Consider the following 17,289-nt stretch of genomic DNA (forward strand, 5'->3'; position numbering starts at 1 on the left):
AAATTGGGAATATAAAGCTAGGTTCAGTGTGTTACCAATTTAACCAGCATCAATTGTTGTAAAACTTCATCTAGTACACATTCGGGACAAAAATCTGCTGTCCTCACTTGGACTGGCCTAGATGATTCCTGAAGAAGGGCTAATGCCCGAAACGTCGATTCTCCTGTTCCCTAGATGCTGCCTAACCTGCTGCGCTTCTCCAGCAACACATTTCCATCTCTGATCTCCAGCATCTGCAGACCTCATTTTCTCTTCTAGATGATTCCAGACCTACAGCCACGTGGTTGACTCTTAAGTGCTCAAGAGCAATGAAGAATGGATAACAAACGGTGGCCAGGTAGAATGCCCACATCCCATGAAAGAATGAGAAAATACATGACTGGGAGCTGATAGGATGCAAATTATTGAGGTTTAAGGAGGTCAGTGAGATAGGATTACTCACCATAATGTCTGGACTTGGCCTGTTTGAAGATTTTCAGAACCTCTGCATGATAACCAATCTCAACTTCACAACGGGACCGTGACAGAAGTCCAAACTGTCCCTGTATCACTGCAGCCGGCTTCTTCCAGTTCCTTCCCAACATTGCCAGTTGGTTTACAGTTAATGCGGAACACTGCTTTCTCCCAGTCTTTGGCAATGAACTGGTGGTCATGGTCATCTCGGGTTCTGATATTCCATCTAGAGGCTTTAAAGTGATTTTTGGAACCAGTTTCACTTGCTCCACTGAAACACAGAGGGAGAGGTCTGGTATTCATGACAGCCCAACATGACTGATATCACCTCAACTCTGAAAGTGCATCGCAGGAATAGACCTCAGTTTAGCAGGAACAGGATCAACATGCTTTTTTTCTACGTATAACATTTCAATATTTACCGTGTGCTATAGTCTGGTTACATTATTGAACAGAGCTGATTCATCTTTGCTCTCTCCTTTCCTCAATGCCTCTGCTAAAAGAGCTTCAGCATGCCAATGGCACTCTTTCCCTCCAGGCTGTTCAACATTCTACCACATATGGTATGTTTTCTTCCCTGGATAGCCTTCCCCAAACATATTACCGCACACCTTGGTCAGAATGAATTCTATTTGTCACCTTTGCTAGTCCAGCTTCAAGCTCACCACTTTTCATTCTTACTACCTAGCACATGGCCGATTTCTGTCTACTTGCAAGCTGATAAATTATACCGATGTCTACACTTATGTTTCATGATGTTAGACTTCAACTCAATGTCATATTTATGAAATAGAGTCATAGAATCATAAAGACGTACAGCATGGAAACAGACCCTTCGGTCCAACACGTCCATGCCGACCAGGTATCCCAACCCAAACTCGTCCCACCTGCCAGCACCCGGCCCATACCCTTCCAAACCCTTCCTATTCATATACCCATCCAAATGCGTCTTAAATGTTGCAATTGTACCAGCCTCCACCACTTCCTCTGGCAGCTCATTCCATACACGTACCACCCTCTGTGTGAAAATGTTGCCCCATAGGTGTCTTTTATATCTTTCCCCTCTCACCCTAAACCTATGCCCTCTAGTACTGGAATCCCCCACCCCAGGGAAAAGACCTTGCCGATTTACCCTATCCATGTCCCTCAATTTTGTAAACCTCGATAAGGTACCCCTCAGCCTCTGACGCTCCAGGGAAAACAGCCCCAGCCTGTTCAGCCTCTCCCTGTAGCTCAAATCCTCCAACTCTGGCAACATCCTTGTCAATCTTTTCTGAACTCTTTTTCAAGTTTCACAACATCTTTCCGATAGGAAGGAGACCAGAATTGCGTGCAATATTCCAAAAGTGCCCTAACCAATGTCTTGTACAGCCAAAACATGACCTCCCAACTCCTGTACTCAATACAGAAGTCGCCTTCACTATCCTATCTACCCGCGACTCCACTTTCAAAGAGCTATGAACCTGCACTCCAAGGTTTCTTTGTTCAGCAACAATCCCTAGGACCTTACCATTAAGTGTATAAGTCCTGCTAAGATTTGCTTTCCCAAAATGCAGCACCTCACATTTATCTGAATTAAACTCCACCTGCCACTTCTCTGCCCATTGGCCCATCTGGTCAAGATCCTGCTGTAATCTGAGGTAACCCTCTTCGCTGTCCACTACACCTCCAACTTTGGTGTCATCTGCAAACTTACTAACTGTACCTTTTTTGCTCGCATCCAAATCATTTATGTAAATGACAAAAAGTAGAGGGACCATCACCAATCCTTGTGACACTCCATTAGTCACAGGCTTCCAGTCTGAAAAACAACCCTCCACCACCACCCTCTGTCTTCTTTCTTTGAGCCAGTTCTATATCCAAATGGCTAGTTCTCCCTGTATTCCGTGAGATTAAACCTTGCTATCAAGCAGAAAGTTTGGCAAACCATTAAATATTCACAATGTATAGAAGTTGGATTACTGCTGAAAGAGACAAATATTTTGTTGAAGCTTTTTGCCTTGGTGTCATCAGGGCAACTCACAAAATATACCAATGTAAAGAGAAATAAACATTTTTACGCTATGGGGGGAGAGCGCAATTTGATTGGTAGTGAACTCAGACTTGCAGGAACAAGCTCTGCAGTGGATGCAGGTGCAGAGAGATATCAGGCCATAAGACATACGAGCAGAAATTAGGCCATTCAGCCCATCGAGTGTGCTCCACGATTCAATCAGGGCTGATAGGTTTCTCAAACCCATTCTCCCACTTTCTCCCTATAACCCTTGATCCCCTTTTTCCTCAAGAACCTACCTATCTCAGTCTTAAATAGACTCAATGACCTGGCCTTCACAGCCTTCTATGACAATGAATTCCATAGATTCACTACTCTCTGGCTGAAGAAGTTTCACCTTATCTTTTCTTGGAAAGAAGGCGGCGGAGAGGAGATCTGATAGAGCTATTCAAAATCTTGAGCAGGCTGGATAGAAATGATAGGGAGAAATGTTCCCATAGCAAAAGCAATGAGAATTAGAGAGCATAGATTTAAAGTGATCTATAAAAAAGGCAAGGGAAATATGAGAAAAACTTTTTCATTCAGCAAGTAGTCATGCAGTCAACCAGGGAGCAGGCTTTCTTGGATCTGGTAATGTGTAATAAAGCAGGTTCAATAAATAACTTTAGAATAAAACGTCCCCAGGAAATAGTGATCATAACAAGATTGAATTTAATATTCAGTTCGTGAGTGAGAAACTTGGGTCAAAAAAACGGTGTTTAACTTAAATAAAGGGAATTATACGGAAATGAGGATAGAGTTAGGCAAAGTGAACTGATGGATATATTAGCATGAATGGCAATAAGCAAGGCATAGCAGAGATGTAAGGAGCTAACACACGAGTTTCAACAAAAATACAACCCAGTTTGTAGAAATGATTTCTAAAAGAGAGATATAGTTAGTACGCTTGCAGAGGACACCAAAATTGGAGGTGTAGTGGACAGCAAAGAAGGTTACCTCAGATTACAACAAAATTTTGATCAGATGGGCCAATGGGCTGGGAGGTGGCACGTGGAGTTTAATTTAGATAAATGTGAGGTGCTTCATTTTGGGAAAGCAAATCCTACCAGGACTTATACACTTAATGGTAAGGTCCTAGAGAGTGTTGCTGAACAAACAGACCTTGGAGTGCAGGTCCATAGCTCTTGAAAGTTGAGTCGCAGGTAGATAGGATAGTGAAGGTGGCGTTTGGTATGCTTTCCTTTATTGGTCAGAGTATTGAGTACAGGAGTTGGGAGGTCATATTGTGGCTGTACAAGACATTGGTTAGGGCAATATTGGAATATTGTATGCAATTCTGGTCTCCTTCCTATCGGAAAGATGTTGTGAAACTTGAAAAAGGGATCAGAAAAAATTGACAAGCATGTTGCCAGGGTTGAAGGATTTGAGCTATAGGAAGTGGTTGAACAGACTAGGGCTGTTTTCCCTCGTGCATCAGAGGTGGAGGGGTGACCTTATAGAGGTTTATAAAATTATGAGGGACAAAGTCTTTTCCCTGTGGCGAGGGGGTCCAGAACTAGAGGGCATAGGTTTATGGTGAGAGGGGAAAAGATATAAAAGAGACCTAAGGGACGACTTTTTCAAGCAGAGGGTCATTCGTGTATGGCATGAGCTGCTAGAGGAAGTGGTGAAGGTTGGTCCAATTGCAATATTTTAAAAAGGCATCTGGATGGATAAATGAATAAGGAAGGTTTGGAGGGATATGGGCCAGTTGCTGGCAGGCAGGACTAGATTGGTTAGGGCACTTTTGGAATATTGCATGCAATTCGGGTCTCCTTCTGCATGGGCAAGTTGGAATGGAAGATCTGTTTCCGTGCTCTATGACTAATAATTATGGCTAACCAAAGAAACCAAAGGGAGAGTATGAAGTTGAAAGGAAAAGTATACAAGGAGACAAAAGTCAGTGATGGCCTCGAGGTCTGGGATTAATTCAGAATCCAACAGAGGACTAAAAAGATAATAAGAGACAGGAGGAATATAAAAACTAACATTAGCAGCTTCTTTAAATGTATTAAAAGGAAGACAGAGACCAAATTGAAAATAGTTCCTTAGAAAATGAATCTGGGGAGACAGATTTAGGCAACAAGGAAATGGCAGAGGATCTGCATCAGGCTTTAAGGGAGAAGAAACTTTGAACATCCCAGGTGGCACGGTGGCACAGTGGTTAGCACTGCTGCCTCACAGCGCCAGAGACCCGGGTTCAATTCCCGCCTTAGGCGACTCTGTGTGGAGTTTGCACATTCTCCCCGTGTCTGTGTGGGTTTCTTCCGGGTGCTCCAGTTTCCTCCCACAATCCAAAAATGTGCAGGTTAGGTGAATTGGCCATGCTAAATTGCCCATAGTGTTAGGTGAAGGGGTAAATGTAGGGGAATGGGTCTGGGTGGGTTATGCTTCGGCGGGTCGGTGTGGACGTGTTGGGCCAAAGGACCTGTTTCCACACTGTAAGTAATCTAATCTAATCTAATCAGTATGATGAAAGAGAAAGAATTAAGTACCATCACCATCACTAAGGGAATAGCATTAGACAAACTACTGGGGATAAAGATAGATCAGTCCTCCAGCCCTGATGGTTTGCATCCTAGGTTGCTAAAACAAGTAACTACAGAGATATTTAATGTATTGGTCATAATATTTCAAAAATCCTTGGAATCTGGAGAAGTACCAGAGGAATGGAAAATTGTCAAAGCAACACCCATTTTTGAGTACCTGCAGTCTAATTAGCTTAACATCTATTGTTGGAAAAGTATTTGAATCAATTAATTTGATAAATATGTACCTGTCAGACAGGGAGGAAGTGGTCAAGCGAGGAAAACCTGGTTTACTAAAGAAATTGAATCTCTTGTCAAGAGAAAGAAGTAGGCTTATGTGAGAATAAGACATGAAGGATCAGTTAGGGCTCTTGTTTAGGTCCAGGAAGGACCTAAAGAGAGCTGAGAAGAGCCAGAAAAGGGCATGAGAAGACTTTAGCAGGTAGGATCAAAGAGAACCCTAAAGCTTTCTATAGGTATGTCAGGAATAAAAGAATGTGCTGGAAATTTTGGCAAACATCAAGACTGATAAGTCTCCAGGGCTGGACCAGATTTATCCTAGGTTGTTCTGGGAAGCGGGAAAGGAGATTGTCAAGCCACTGGCGAAGATCTTTGCTTACACACTCTCTAGGGAGTCGTACCGGAGGATTGGAAGGAAGCGAATGTTGTTCCTCTTTTCAAGGGGAATAGGGAAATCCCTGGCAATTACAGACCAGTCAGTCTTACATCTGTGGTCAGCAAAGTTTTGGAAAGAATTCTGAGGGATAGGAGTTATGACTATTTGGAAAAGTATAGCGTGATTAAAGACAGTCAACATGACTTTGTGAGGAGCAGGTCATGCCTCACAAATCTTATTGAGTTCTTTGAGAAGGTGACAACAGGTTGACGAAGGTCTAGCAGTGGATGTTGTGTACATGGACTTCAGCAAAGGTTCCCCACGGTAGGCTCATTCATAAAGTCAGGAAGTATGAGAAACAGGGAGATTTGGTTGTCTGGATACAGAATTGGTTGGCTGGCAGAAGGCAGAGAATGGTTGTAGATGGAAAGTATTTTGCCTGGAGGTCAGTGTTGAGTGGTGCCCCGCAGGGCTCTGTTCTTGGGCCTTTGCTCTTTTTAGTTTTTATAAATTACTTGGATGAGGAGGTTGAGGGGTGGGTTAGTAAATTTGCAAGTGACACAAAGGTTAGAGGTGCCGTCAATAGTGTAGAAGGCTATTGCAGGCTGCAGCTTGACATAAACTGGATGCAGAGCTGGGCTGAGAAATGGCAGATGGAGTTCAACCTGGATAAATGCGAAGTGATGCATTTTGGATGGTCGAACTCAAATGGTGAATGTAGGATTAAAGACAGGGATTCTTGTCAGTGTGGAGGAACAGAGGGATCTGGGTGTGCAAGTACATAGATCCCTCAAAGTTGCCACTGTGAGGCTAGGGTTGTTAAGAAAGCATATGGTGTTTTGGCTTTCGTTAAAAGGGGAATTGAGTTTAACAGCTACGAGATTTTGCTACAGTTCTACAAGACCCTGGTGACACCACACTTGGAATATTGTGTCTAGTTCTAATCGCTCTGTTATAGGAAAGATATAGAGGCTTTGGAGAGGGTGCAAAGGAGGTTTACCAGGATGCTACCTGGATTGGAAGGCTTGCCTTACGAAGAGAGGTTGACTAGGCTTGGACTTTTCTCTCTGAAGAGAAGAAGGAAGATAGGGGACCTGATCGAGGTATACGAGGTAATGAGAGGTATGGATAGAGTCAATAGCCAGAGACTTTTCCCCAGGGCAGGATTGACTGGCACGAGTGTTCATAGTTGTAAGATATTAAGAGGAAGGTCAGAGGTAGGTTCTTTATGCAGAGAGTTGTGAATGCATAGAATGCATTGCCAGCAATGGTGGAAGCAGAGTCATTAGGGCATTTAGGCGACTGCTGGACATGCACATGGATAGAGTCAAAAGCCAGAGACATTTCCCCAGGGCAGGACTGATGGGCACGAGGAATCATAGTTTGAAGATATTAGGAGAAAGGTATAGAGGGGATGTCAGAGGTAGGTTCTTTATGCAAGTGTTGTGAATGCATGGAAGGTGTTGCCAGCGGTGGTGGTGGAAGCAGTGTCATTAGGGACATTTGAGCAACTGCTGGGCATGCTCATGGACAGAAGTGAATTGAGGGGTGCATAGGTTAGGTTATTTTAAATCCTCGACACAACATCATCGGCCGAAGGGCCTGTTCTGTGGTGTACTTTTTCTATGTTCTATGTTCTACTTGTTTTGAGTTTTTTTGATCAAGTAACAAAGAAGACTGATGAGGGCAGAGCGGTAGATGTAATCTATATGGACTTCAGTAAGGCGTCTCCCATGGGAGACTGATTAGCAAGGTTAGATTTCATGGAATACAGGGAGAACTAGCCATTTGGATACAGAAATGGCTCAAAGGTAGAAGACAGAGGGTGGTGGTGAAGGGTTGTTTTTCTGACTGGAGGCCTGTGACCAGTGGAGTGCCACAAGGATTAGTGCTGGGTCCTCTTCTTTCTGTCATTTACATAAATGATTTGGATGTGAGCATAAGAAGTACAGTTAGTAAGTTTGCAAATGACACCAAAATTGCAGGTGTAGTGGACAGCGAAGAGAGTTACCTCAGATTACAACAGGATCTTGACCAGATGGGCCATTGGGCAGAGAAGTGGCAGATGGAGTTTAATTCAGATAAATGAGAGGTGCTTCATTTTGGGAAAGCAAATCCTAGCAGGACTTATACACTTAATGGTAAGGTCCTAGGGAGTGTTGCTAAACAAAGAGACCTTGGAGTGCAGGATCATAGCTCCTTGAAAGTGGAGTCGCAGGTAGATAGGATAGTGAAGAAGGCGTTTGGTATGCTTTCCTTTATTGGTCAGAGTATTGAGTACAGGAGTTGGGAGGTCATGTTGTGGTTGTACAGGACATTGGTTAGGCCACTGTTTGAATACCACATGCAATTCTGGTCTCCTTTCTATCAGAAAGATGTTGTGAAACTTGAAAGGGTTCTGAAAAGATTGACAAGTGTGTTGCCAGGGTTGGAGGATTTGAGCTATAGGGAGAGGCTGAACAGGCTGGGGCTGCTTTCCCTGGAGCGTCGGAGGCTGAGGGGTGACCTTATAGAGATTTATAAAATTATGAGGGGCATGGATAGGGTAAATAGACAAAGTCCTTTCCCTGGGGTAGGCGAGTCCAGAACTAGAGGGCAGAGGTTTAGGGTGAGAGGGGAAAGATATAAGAAAGACCTAAGGGGCAACATTTCCCCTAGAGGGTGGTACGTGTACGGAATGAGCTGCCAGAGGATGTGGCGGAGGCTGGTACAATTGCAACATTTAAGAGGCATTTGGATTGGTATATGAATAGGAAGGGTTTGGAGGGATATGGGCCGGGTGCTGGCAGGTGGGACTAGATTGGGTTGGGATATCTGGTTGGCATGGACGGGTTAGACCGAATGGTCTGTTTCCATGTTGTACATCTCTATGATTCTATAACTCTATAATGACTAGATGATGATTAGGGTCAGGATGGACAATAGTGAGAAGTTGTGTGTGGAGTCCAAAGAGATAAGGAGAGGCACTAAATAAATATTTTTCACCAGTGTACAAACTGGAAAAAGACAATGTTGAGATGCAGGCTATTAGACTGGACAGGATTGAAGTTCATAAGGAGGAGGTGTTTGCAATTCTTGACGCCTGTAATTTTGCCTGTAAGCCAGGAGAAGAAACACGGCAACGCGGTCAGACTTCCCGAAATGAGGGTGGGGGATGGAACTGTCGGCATTCTTCACAGTGGTGTAGCAGTGGTCTAAAATGTTTGGGCCCCTAATGTTTTGGTGGTACTTGGGCAACACCTTCCTTAGATTGGTTTGATTGAAGTCGCCAGTTATAATAAATAGTGCCTCAGGCCAGTGGTGTATATGGATTTCAGTAAGACATTTGATTAGGTTCCCCATGGTAGGCTATTGCAGAAAATACCGAGGTATGGGATTGAGACAGATTTAGCATATTGGTTCATAAATTGGCTAGCTGAAAGACAACAGAGGATGTTGTTGATGGGAAATGTTCATCCTGGAGTTCAATTTCTGGTGGTATACCACAAGGATCTGTTTTGGGGCCACTGCTGTTTGTCATTTTCATTAGTGATCTGGATGAGGGCATAGAGGATGGGTTAGTAAATTGGCAAATGACACTAAGGTCGATGGAGTTGTGGGCAGTGCGGAAGGATATTGCAGGTTACAGAGGGACATAGATAAGCTGCAGAGCTGGGCGGAGAGATGGCAAATGGATTTTAATGCAGAAAAGTGCGAGGTGATTCACTTAGAAAGTAATAACAGGAATAGAGAGTACTGGGCTAATGGTCAGATTCTTAGCAGTATAGATGCACAGGGAGATCTTGGTGACCATGTACATAGATGCCTGAAAGTTGCCATCCAGGTTGATAGGGTTGTTAAGGCGGCATACAATATGTTGGCTTTTATTGGTAGAGGGATTGAGTTTAGGAGCCATGAAGTCATGTCGCAGCTATACAAAATGCTGGTGTGGCCGCGCTTGGAGTATACAGTTCTGGTCGCTGCCTTGTAGGAAGGATGTGGAAGCACTGGAAAGGGTGCAGAAGAGATATATCAGGATGTTGCCTGATATGTAAGGGAAGGTCTTATGAGGAAAGGCTAAGGGACTTGAGGCTGTTTTTGTAGGAAAGAAGAAGGTTGAGAGATGACTTCATAGAGACAAATAAAATGATCAGATGACTAGATAGTATGGACAGTGAGAGCCTTTTTCCTCGGATGGTGCTGGCTAGCACAAGGGGACATAACTTTAAATTGAGATGTGACAGATATCAGGTGTAGTTTCTTTACTCAGAGAGTGGCATGGGTGTGGAATGCCCTGTGTGCACAGGAGAAGACTTGCCAACTTTAAATGGTCATTGGTTAAACATATGGATGATAATGGAATAGTGTAGCTTAGATGGGCTTCAGATTGGGTTTCATTGGCTCTTGATGTTACGCCGACCTAAGGGCTTGTACTGCGCTGTAATGTTCTATGTTCTATTAAGGAGATAATAGCAGAACATTTGGAAAATTGTAATCTAATCAAGCAGAATCAGCATGGCATTATGAAAGGGATATCATGTTTGACTAATTAATTACACATCTTCAAGAAGTTTCAACCAGAGGGGACAGAGGAGAATGGCTATCCGTGTTGTACTGGATCTTCCAGAAGGTGCTCACAACGTATCTCGCAAAGGGTTAAAGCATAAGAGAAAAGCCCCCAGTGTTGAAGGTAGTATATTGGTATGGATAGAGAATTGGCTCATGGGTAGAAAACACTGAGTGGGGATAAGGGGCTCTCTATCAGGTCGACAACCCATGACCAGTGGGGTTCCATAGGGTTCAGTGCTGGGACCACAACTGTTTGCAATGTAGAAAAATGATTTGGTGGAAATAGTGGATATCCCGTAGCCAAATTTGCAGATGTCACAAAAATAGGTGGAAAGATACGTTGCAAAAGAAATACAACCAGTTTACAAAGATGGATTACATAAATGGGCAAAAAGTTGGCAAATGAAGTATAATGTGGGTAAGTAATAATAAAATACAGAACAGGAAGAGGCCCTTTAGCCCACCAAGCCTGCACCGATTCTTAGGCCTTATTTAGACCTGCTTCTTATTGCACATACGTGGGTTCTATTTCTCTGTTTGCCTCCCATTCATGTGTCTATCCAAGGCATGGTGGCTCAGTGGTTAGCACTGCTGCCTCACAGCACCAGGGACCTGGGTTCAATTCCTGCCTCAGGCAACTGTCTGTGTGGAGTTTGCACATTCTCCCAGTGTCTGCGTGGATTTCCTCCGGGTGTTCCAGTTTCCTCCCACAATCCAAAGTTGCGCAGGTTAGGTGAATTGGTCATGCTAAATTGCCCATAGTGTTAGGTGCATTAGTCAGAGAAAAATGGGTCTGGTGGGTTGCTCTTCGGAGGGTCGGTGCGGACTGGTTGGGCCAAAGGGTCTGTTTCCACACCGTAGGAAATATAATCTATTGAGATAAGCCTTAAAATGCTGATAATATGTCTACTTCCAACCACCTCCACTGGCAGTGTGCTCCAGTCATCCACTAACCTGTGTGAAAAATATTCCCCTACCTCACCTTGAGCCTGTGCCCTTATGTAGTTAACCTTTCCATTTTACTATCTATCCTATCTATGCTTCTCAATTTTATAGACCCCTTATTAGTTCGTCCCCACTGCCTCCACCTTTCCACCTGAAACAGCTTATCCAACCTCTCATAACTAAAACTTTCCAGACTGGGCAACATTCTGGTAAAAAACATTCTGGTACGCCTTGTCTATACCCTCTTCAAAGCATCCGTGGTCTTCTGCTAGTGTGGCGACAGAATTGTATGTAATATTACAAATGTGGCTTAACTAAAGTTTATATTGCTGTAAAATAACTTGTCATATTTTATATCTTGACGGCCTGGCCTGTGAAAGCAAGCGTGTTGCCACCTGTGCTACCACTTCTAGGGATCTGTGGACCGGTACACTCAGGACCATTGACATACAGACGGAATTAAGGGTTCTACCATTTATTGCATAATTCACACCTAACTTTGTGAAGTTGGGAAGTGAGAACATTCAAATGGAGAAAAAAACTACAGAAAGTTGCAATACAAAGGGACCCGGAAGTACTTGTGCACAGAACACAAAGCGAATATACAGACAAAACGAGTATCAGCAAGTCTAATAGAAATTGGCCCTCAAGTGGGTTAGAGTAGAAGACTAGTGAAGTCTTACTGTAACCACACAAAGTGATATTGAGACCATACCTTAGGTCTCTTTTACATTGGTTAGGCCACTTTTGGAATATTGCACTCATTTCTGGTCTTCTTCCTATCAGGAGATATGAAACTTGAAAGAGTTCAGAAAAGATTTAAAGAATGTTGCCAGGGTTGGAGGATTGGAGCTATAGGGCATCCTCAACGAATTCTAATAAATCTGTCATGCATGATTTTCCCTTCCTGAAGTCATGTTGACTCTTCTTGATCATATTATGTATTTCTAAGTGTTACATCCCTTACAACAGACAAAGAAAATTCCCAATCACAGCCAATCTGTGTTTTTTTTTCTCCACTTTTTTAATAAATGTGGTACATTTTCAGAGGATTGAAAATTTGCCACTTTTCCAGAAGCTAAGGATTCCTAGAAGATTATTACCAGTGCATCCACTACCTTTGTACCTACTTTCTTTAATATCTTGGGATGCATCTCATTAGGTTCATGGGACATACTAGTCTTTAGTCCCAATAGATTCCCCAAGCACTTTTTCTCTAATGATAATTATTGCATTTATTCCCTCCTCTCCTTTTGCATGCTGAATATTTAATAATTTTGGAATGCTTTAGAGTCAGTCATGCAGCATAGAAACAGACCCTTTGGTCCAACTAGTCCATGCTGACCATGTTCCCAAACTAAACTAGTCCTACCCACCTGCGCTTGGCCCATATCCCTCCAAACCTTGCCTATTCATATACTTATCCAAATGTCTTTTAAATGCTGTAACCATATCTGCATCCACACTTTCTCTGGCTGTTCATTCCAAAGCACGCTAAGTAAAAAAAGTTGCCCCTCAAGCCCCTTTTTAAATCTTTGCCCTCTCACCTTAAAAATATGCCTGGTGAAAACCAAGAAAACGGTGGATACCTGTAAATCAAAAACAAAAAACAGAAATTGCTGGAAAAGCTCACTAGGTCTGGAAGCATCTGTGGAAGAAATCAGCATTAACTTTTTGGGTCAAGTGACCCTTTCTCAGTTTTGAGGAAGGGTCACTCGACCCAAAGAGTCAACTCTGATTTCTCTACACAGACACTGCCAGATCTGCTGAGCTTTGCCAGCAGTTTCTGTTTTTGTTTAAAAATACGCCGCCTAGTTTTGAGCTCCCCACTCTAGGGAAAAGGACTTTGTCATTCAACTTATATATGCCTCTATAATTTTATCAACGTCAATAAAGTCACCTTTCAATCTCCTACACTTCAGTGAAAGAAGTCAGAGCTTTTCCAGTCTATTCCTATTATCTCAAGCCCTCCATTCCCAGCAACATCACAAAAATCTTTTCTAACCCCTCTCCAGTTTAATAACGTAATTTTGATAATAGGGAAACCTGTGAAGATTGATGTAGAGTATTTATTCAACTATGCTGTCAATTCCTGGATCCCCATTATTTACCACCTCTTTCTTGAAGGTGCCTGCATTAACTTTAACCTTAGAAGAAGTTTAAAGAAGCTCTTACCATCCTTCTTGATATTGAGAGTTTACCTTTTAAGGTTTATCTTCTCCTTTTTTCTTAGTCCTCTTTTGTTGCTTTTAAAACTTTCCCAAACCCCTGGCTTACCACCACTCTTTGCCACACTGAATGGTTATTCTCTCAATTTGATGCTATCCTTTACTTCCTCTTTCCAGAAGCCTTTTTCCTCACTAGGTTGGATCTTTGCTGAGAGTCACAAACTATTTCATAAACAACTGCTCTTGCTCAATTATCTTTGCTGCTAAACACTTTTCCCAGTCCATTTCATAATACCACAAGGCCATAAAAAAAGGTGCAAATTAGATCATTCGGCACATTGCCTCTGCTCTGCCATTTGATCATAACTGACATGTTTCTCAACCCCATCCTCTTGCCTTATTCCTGTGACCTTGATCTTCTTACTAATCAAGAACTTCTCGGTCTTAAAGGCAATCAGTGACTTGGCCTCAACAGCCTTCTGTGGCAGTGAGCTCCACCTTCTAGCTGAAGAAATCCCTTCTCATCTCAGTTCTAAAGGTTATCCCTTCACTTTGAGGCTGTGTCCTCAGGTCTTAGTCTCTCTTATTATTGAAAACATCTTCTCCACGTCCACTCATTTCAGGTCTCTCAGCATTCACTAAGTTTCAGTTAGATTCCCCTCATTCTTCTAAACTCTCTACAGAACAGACACAGAGACTTTAACCTTTTTTCATATGACAAACCAATCATTCTTGTGAACCATTTCTGGAACCTGTCCAAAATCAGAACATCCTTCCTTATAATCAAGTCCCAAAACCACAGAAAATGGGGGAGATACTAAATGAATATTTTGCATCAGTATTTACTGTGGAAAAGGATATGGAAGATATAGACTGTAGGGAAATAGATGGTGACATCTTGCAAAATGTCCAGATTACAGAGGAGGAAGTGCTGGATGCCTTGAAACAGTTAAAGGTGGATAAATCCCCAGGACCTGATCGGGTGCACCAGAGAACTCTATGGGAAGCTAGAGAAGTGATTGCTGGGCCTCTTGCTGAGATATTTGTATCATCGATAGTCACAGGTGAGGTGCCGGAAGACTGGAGGTTGGCTAACGTGGTGCCACTGTTTAAGAAGGGCGGTAAAGACAAGCCAGGGAACTATAGACCGATGAGCCTGACCTCGGTGGTGGGCAAGTTGTTGGAGGGAATCCGAAGGGACAGGATGTATATGTATTTGGAAAGGCAAGGACTGATTAGGGTAGTCAACATGGCTTTGTGGGTGGGAAATCATGTCTCACAAACTTGATTGAGTTTTTTGAAGAAGCAACAAAGAAGATTGATGAAGAAGGGCTCATGCCCAAAACCGTGTGGGCGGCACGGTGGCACAGTGGTTAGCACAGCTGCCTCACAGTGCCAGAGACCCGGGTTCAATTCCCGCCTCAGGCGACTGACTGTGTGGAGTTTGCACATTCTCCCCGTGTCTACGTGGGTTTCCTCCGGGTGCTCCGGTTTCCTCCCACAGTCCAAAGATGTGCAGGTCAGGTAAATTGGCCATGCTAAATTGCGCGTAGTGTTAGGTAAGGGGTAAATGTAGGGGTATGGGTGGGTCGGCCTGGACTTGTTGGGCCGAAGGGCCTGTTTCCACACTGTAAGTAATCTAAAAAAAAATTACAACAGCATCTGGACCAGATGAGCCAATGGGCAGAGAAGTGGCAGGTAGAGTTTAATTCAGATAAATGCGAGGTGCTGCATTTTGGGAAAGCAAATCTTAGCAGGACTTATACACTTAATGGTAAGGTCCTAGGGAGTGTTACTAAACAAAGAGATCTTGGAGTGCAGGTTCATAGATCCTTGAAAGTGGAGTCGCAGGTAGATAGGATAGTGAAGGCGGCATTTGGTATGCTATCCTTTATTGGCCAGAGTATTGAGTACAGGAGTTGGGAGGTCATGTTGCGGCTGTACAGGACATTGGTTAGGCCACTGTTGGAATATTGCGTGCAATTCTGGTCTCATTCCTATCGGAAAGATGTTGTGAAACTTGAAAGGGATCAGAAAAAATTTACAAGGATGTTGCCAGAGTTGGAGGTTCTGAGCTACAGAGAGAGGCTGAACAGGCTGGGGCTGTTTTCCCTGGAGCGTCGGAGGCTGAGGGGTGACCTTATAGAGGTTTATAAAATTATGAGGGGCATAGATAGGATAAATAGACAAAGTCTTTTCCCTGGGGTCAGGGAGTCCAGAACTAGAGGGCATAGGTTTAGGGTGAGAGGGGAAGATATAAAGGAGACCTAAGGGGCAACTTTTTCACACAGAGGAAGGTACGTGTATGGAATGAGCTGCCAGAAGATGTGGAGGAGGCTGGTACAATTGCAACACTTAAGAGGCATTTGGATGGGTATATGAATAGGAAGGGTTTGGAGGGATATGGGCCGGGTACTGGCAAGTGGGATTAGATTGGGTTGGGATATCTGGTTGGCATGGACGGGTTGGACCAAATGGTCTATTTCCATGCTGTACATCTCTGTGACTCTATAACTTGTCAGAGCATTACATAACCTCAGCAATGTACCCTAACCCCCTTGAAGTGAATTCCAACTTTGCATGTCTTCATAAATGCCAACTGAACTTGCATTTTAACCTTAAGAGAATCCTGAACCAGGACTACTAAGTACCTCTGTGCTTCTGATTTCTGAAGTCTTTCTCCATTTTGAAAACAATTTATGCCTCTATTCTTCCTAACAATTGCAGTGCCTCACACTTTCCCACACTGTATTCCATCTGCTGCTATCCTAGTCTGTCTAAATCTGTCTGCAGCCTCCCCTTCTTCACAACACGACCTGTCCCTCCACATTTCTTTGTGTCAGTTGCAAACTTAGTAACAATGGTCTCAGTTCGTTCATCCTGATAATTAATGTACAACGTGAATACATGTGGTCCAGCGAGTTTTGAGAAGGTTTGTAGCTCAGGTTGAGGTTGTGGATGTACTGAGCTGGAAGGTTCATTTCCAGAAGTTTTGTTACCCTATTAGGTAACATCTTCAGTGCGCCTCAGGCAAAGCAATGCTGAAATTTCCTGCTTTCTGTTTTTTTGTTTGTGTTTCTTTGGGTTGGTGACATCATTTCCTGTGGTGATGCTATTTCCTGTGAAGTCACTTCCTGTTCCTTTTCTCAGGGGGTGGTAGATGGGGTCTAACTCAATGTGTTTGTTGGTAGACTTCTGGTTGGAATGCCATGCTTCTAGGAATTCTCATGCATGTCTTTGTTTGGCTTGGCCTAGGATGGATGTGTTTTCCCAGTCGAAGTAGTGTCCTTCCTCCTCAGTGTGTGAGGATACTCGTGAGAGAGGGTCATGTCTTTTTGTGGCTAGTTGGTGTTCATGTTTCCTGGTGGCTAGTTTTCTGTCTGTTTGTTACAGTCCTTGCACTAATGTATTTTGTAAATGACATTAGTTTTGTTTGATATCTGTATAGGGTCTTTCAAGTTCATTGGCTGCTGTTTTAGTGTGTTGGTGGGTTTGTGGGCTACCATAATGCCAAGGGGTCGGAATAGTCTGGCAGTCATTTCTGAATGTCGTTGATGTAAGAGAGAGTGGCCAGGGTTTCTGGACGTGCTTTGTTTGCTTGCTTTGGTTTATTGCTGAGAAAAATCGGCGAAAAGACCCTATACAGACAACGAGCAAAACTAATGTCATTTACAAAATACTGTGCAAGGACTGTAACAAACACTACATTGGACAAACAGGCAGAAAACTAGCCACCAGGATATATGAACACCAACTAGCCACCAGGATATATGAACACCAACGAGCCACAAAAAGACATGACCCTCTCTCACTAGTATCTTCACATACAGATGAGAAAGGACACCACTTCGACTGGGAAAACACATCCATCCTAGGACAAGCCAAACAAAGACATGCATGAGAATTCCTGGAAGCATGGCATTCCAACCGGAACTCTCTCAACAAACATATCGAGTTAGACCCCATCTACCATCTTCTGAGAAAAAGAACAGGAAGTGA

The 17,289-nt window shown here is 43.3% G+C and overlaps 1 protein-coding gene across 3 annotated transcripts in view; it reads right to left on the reverse strand.

The window, feature by feature from the left end:
* The window catches only part of LOC122551868 (SNF2 related chromatin remodeling annealing helicase 1), a 151,423-nt gene that overhangs the window by 114,953 nt on the left and 19,181 nt on the right, over nt 1–17,289 (reverse strand). For all 3 annotated transcript variants that reach the window (XM_087989445.1, XM_043694414.2, XM_043694416.2), the window contains exon 4: nt 443–724. In XM_087989445.1, coding sequence (XP_087845571.1) covers nt 443–724 — 282 coding nt within the window. The remainder of the gene's footprint in view (nt 1–442; nt 725–17,289) is intronic.

The sequence above is a fragment of the Chiloscyllium plagiosum genome, unplaced genomic scaffold (assembly GCF_037043375.1).
Source record: "Chiloscyllium plagiosum isolate Xiang-an unplaced genomic scaffold, Cpla_swu_hap1 HiC_scaffold_7, whole genome shotgun sequence".
NCBI classification, from domain to species: Eukaryota; Metazoa; Chordata; class Chondrichthyes; order Orectolobiformes; family Hemiscylliidae; genus Chiloscyllium; species Chiloscyllium plagiosum.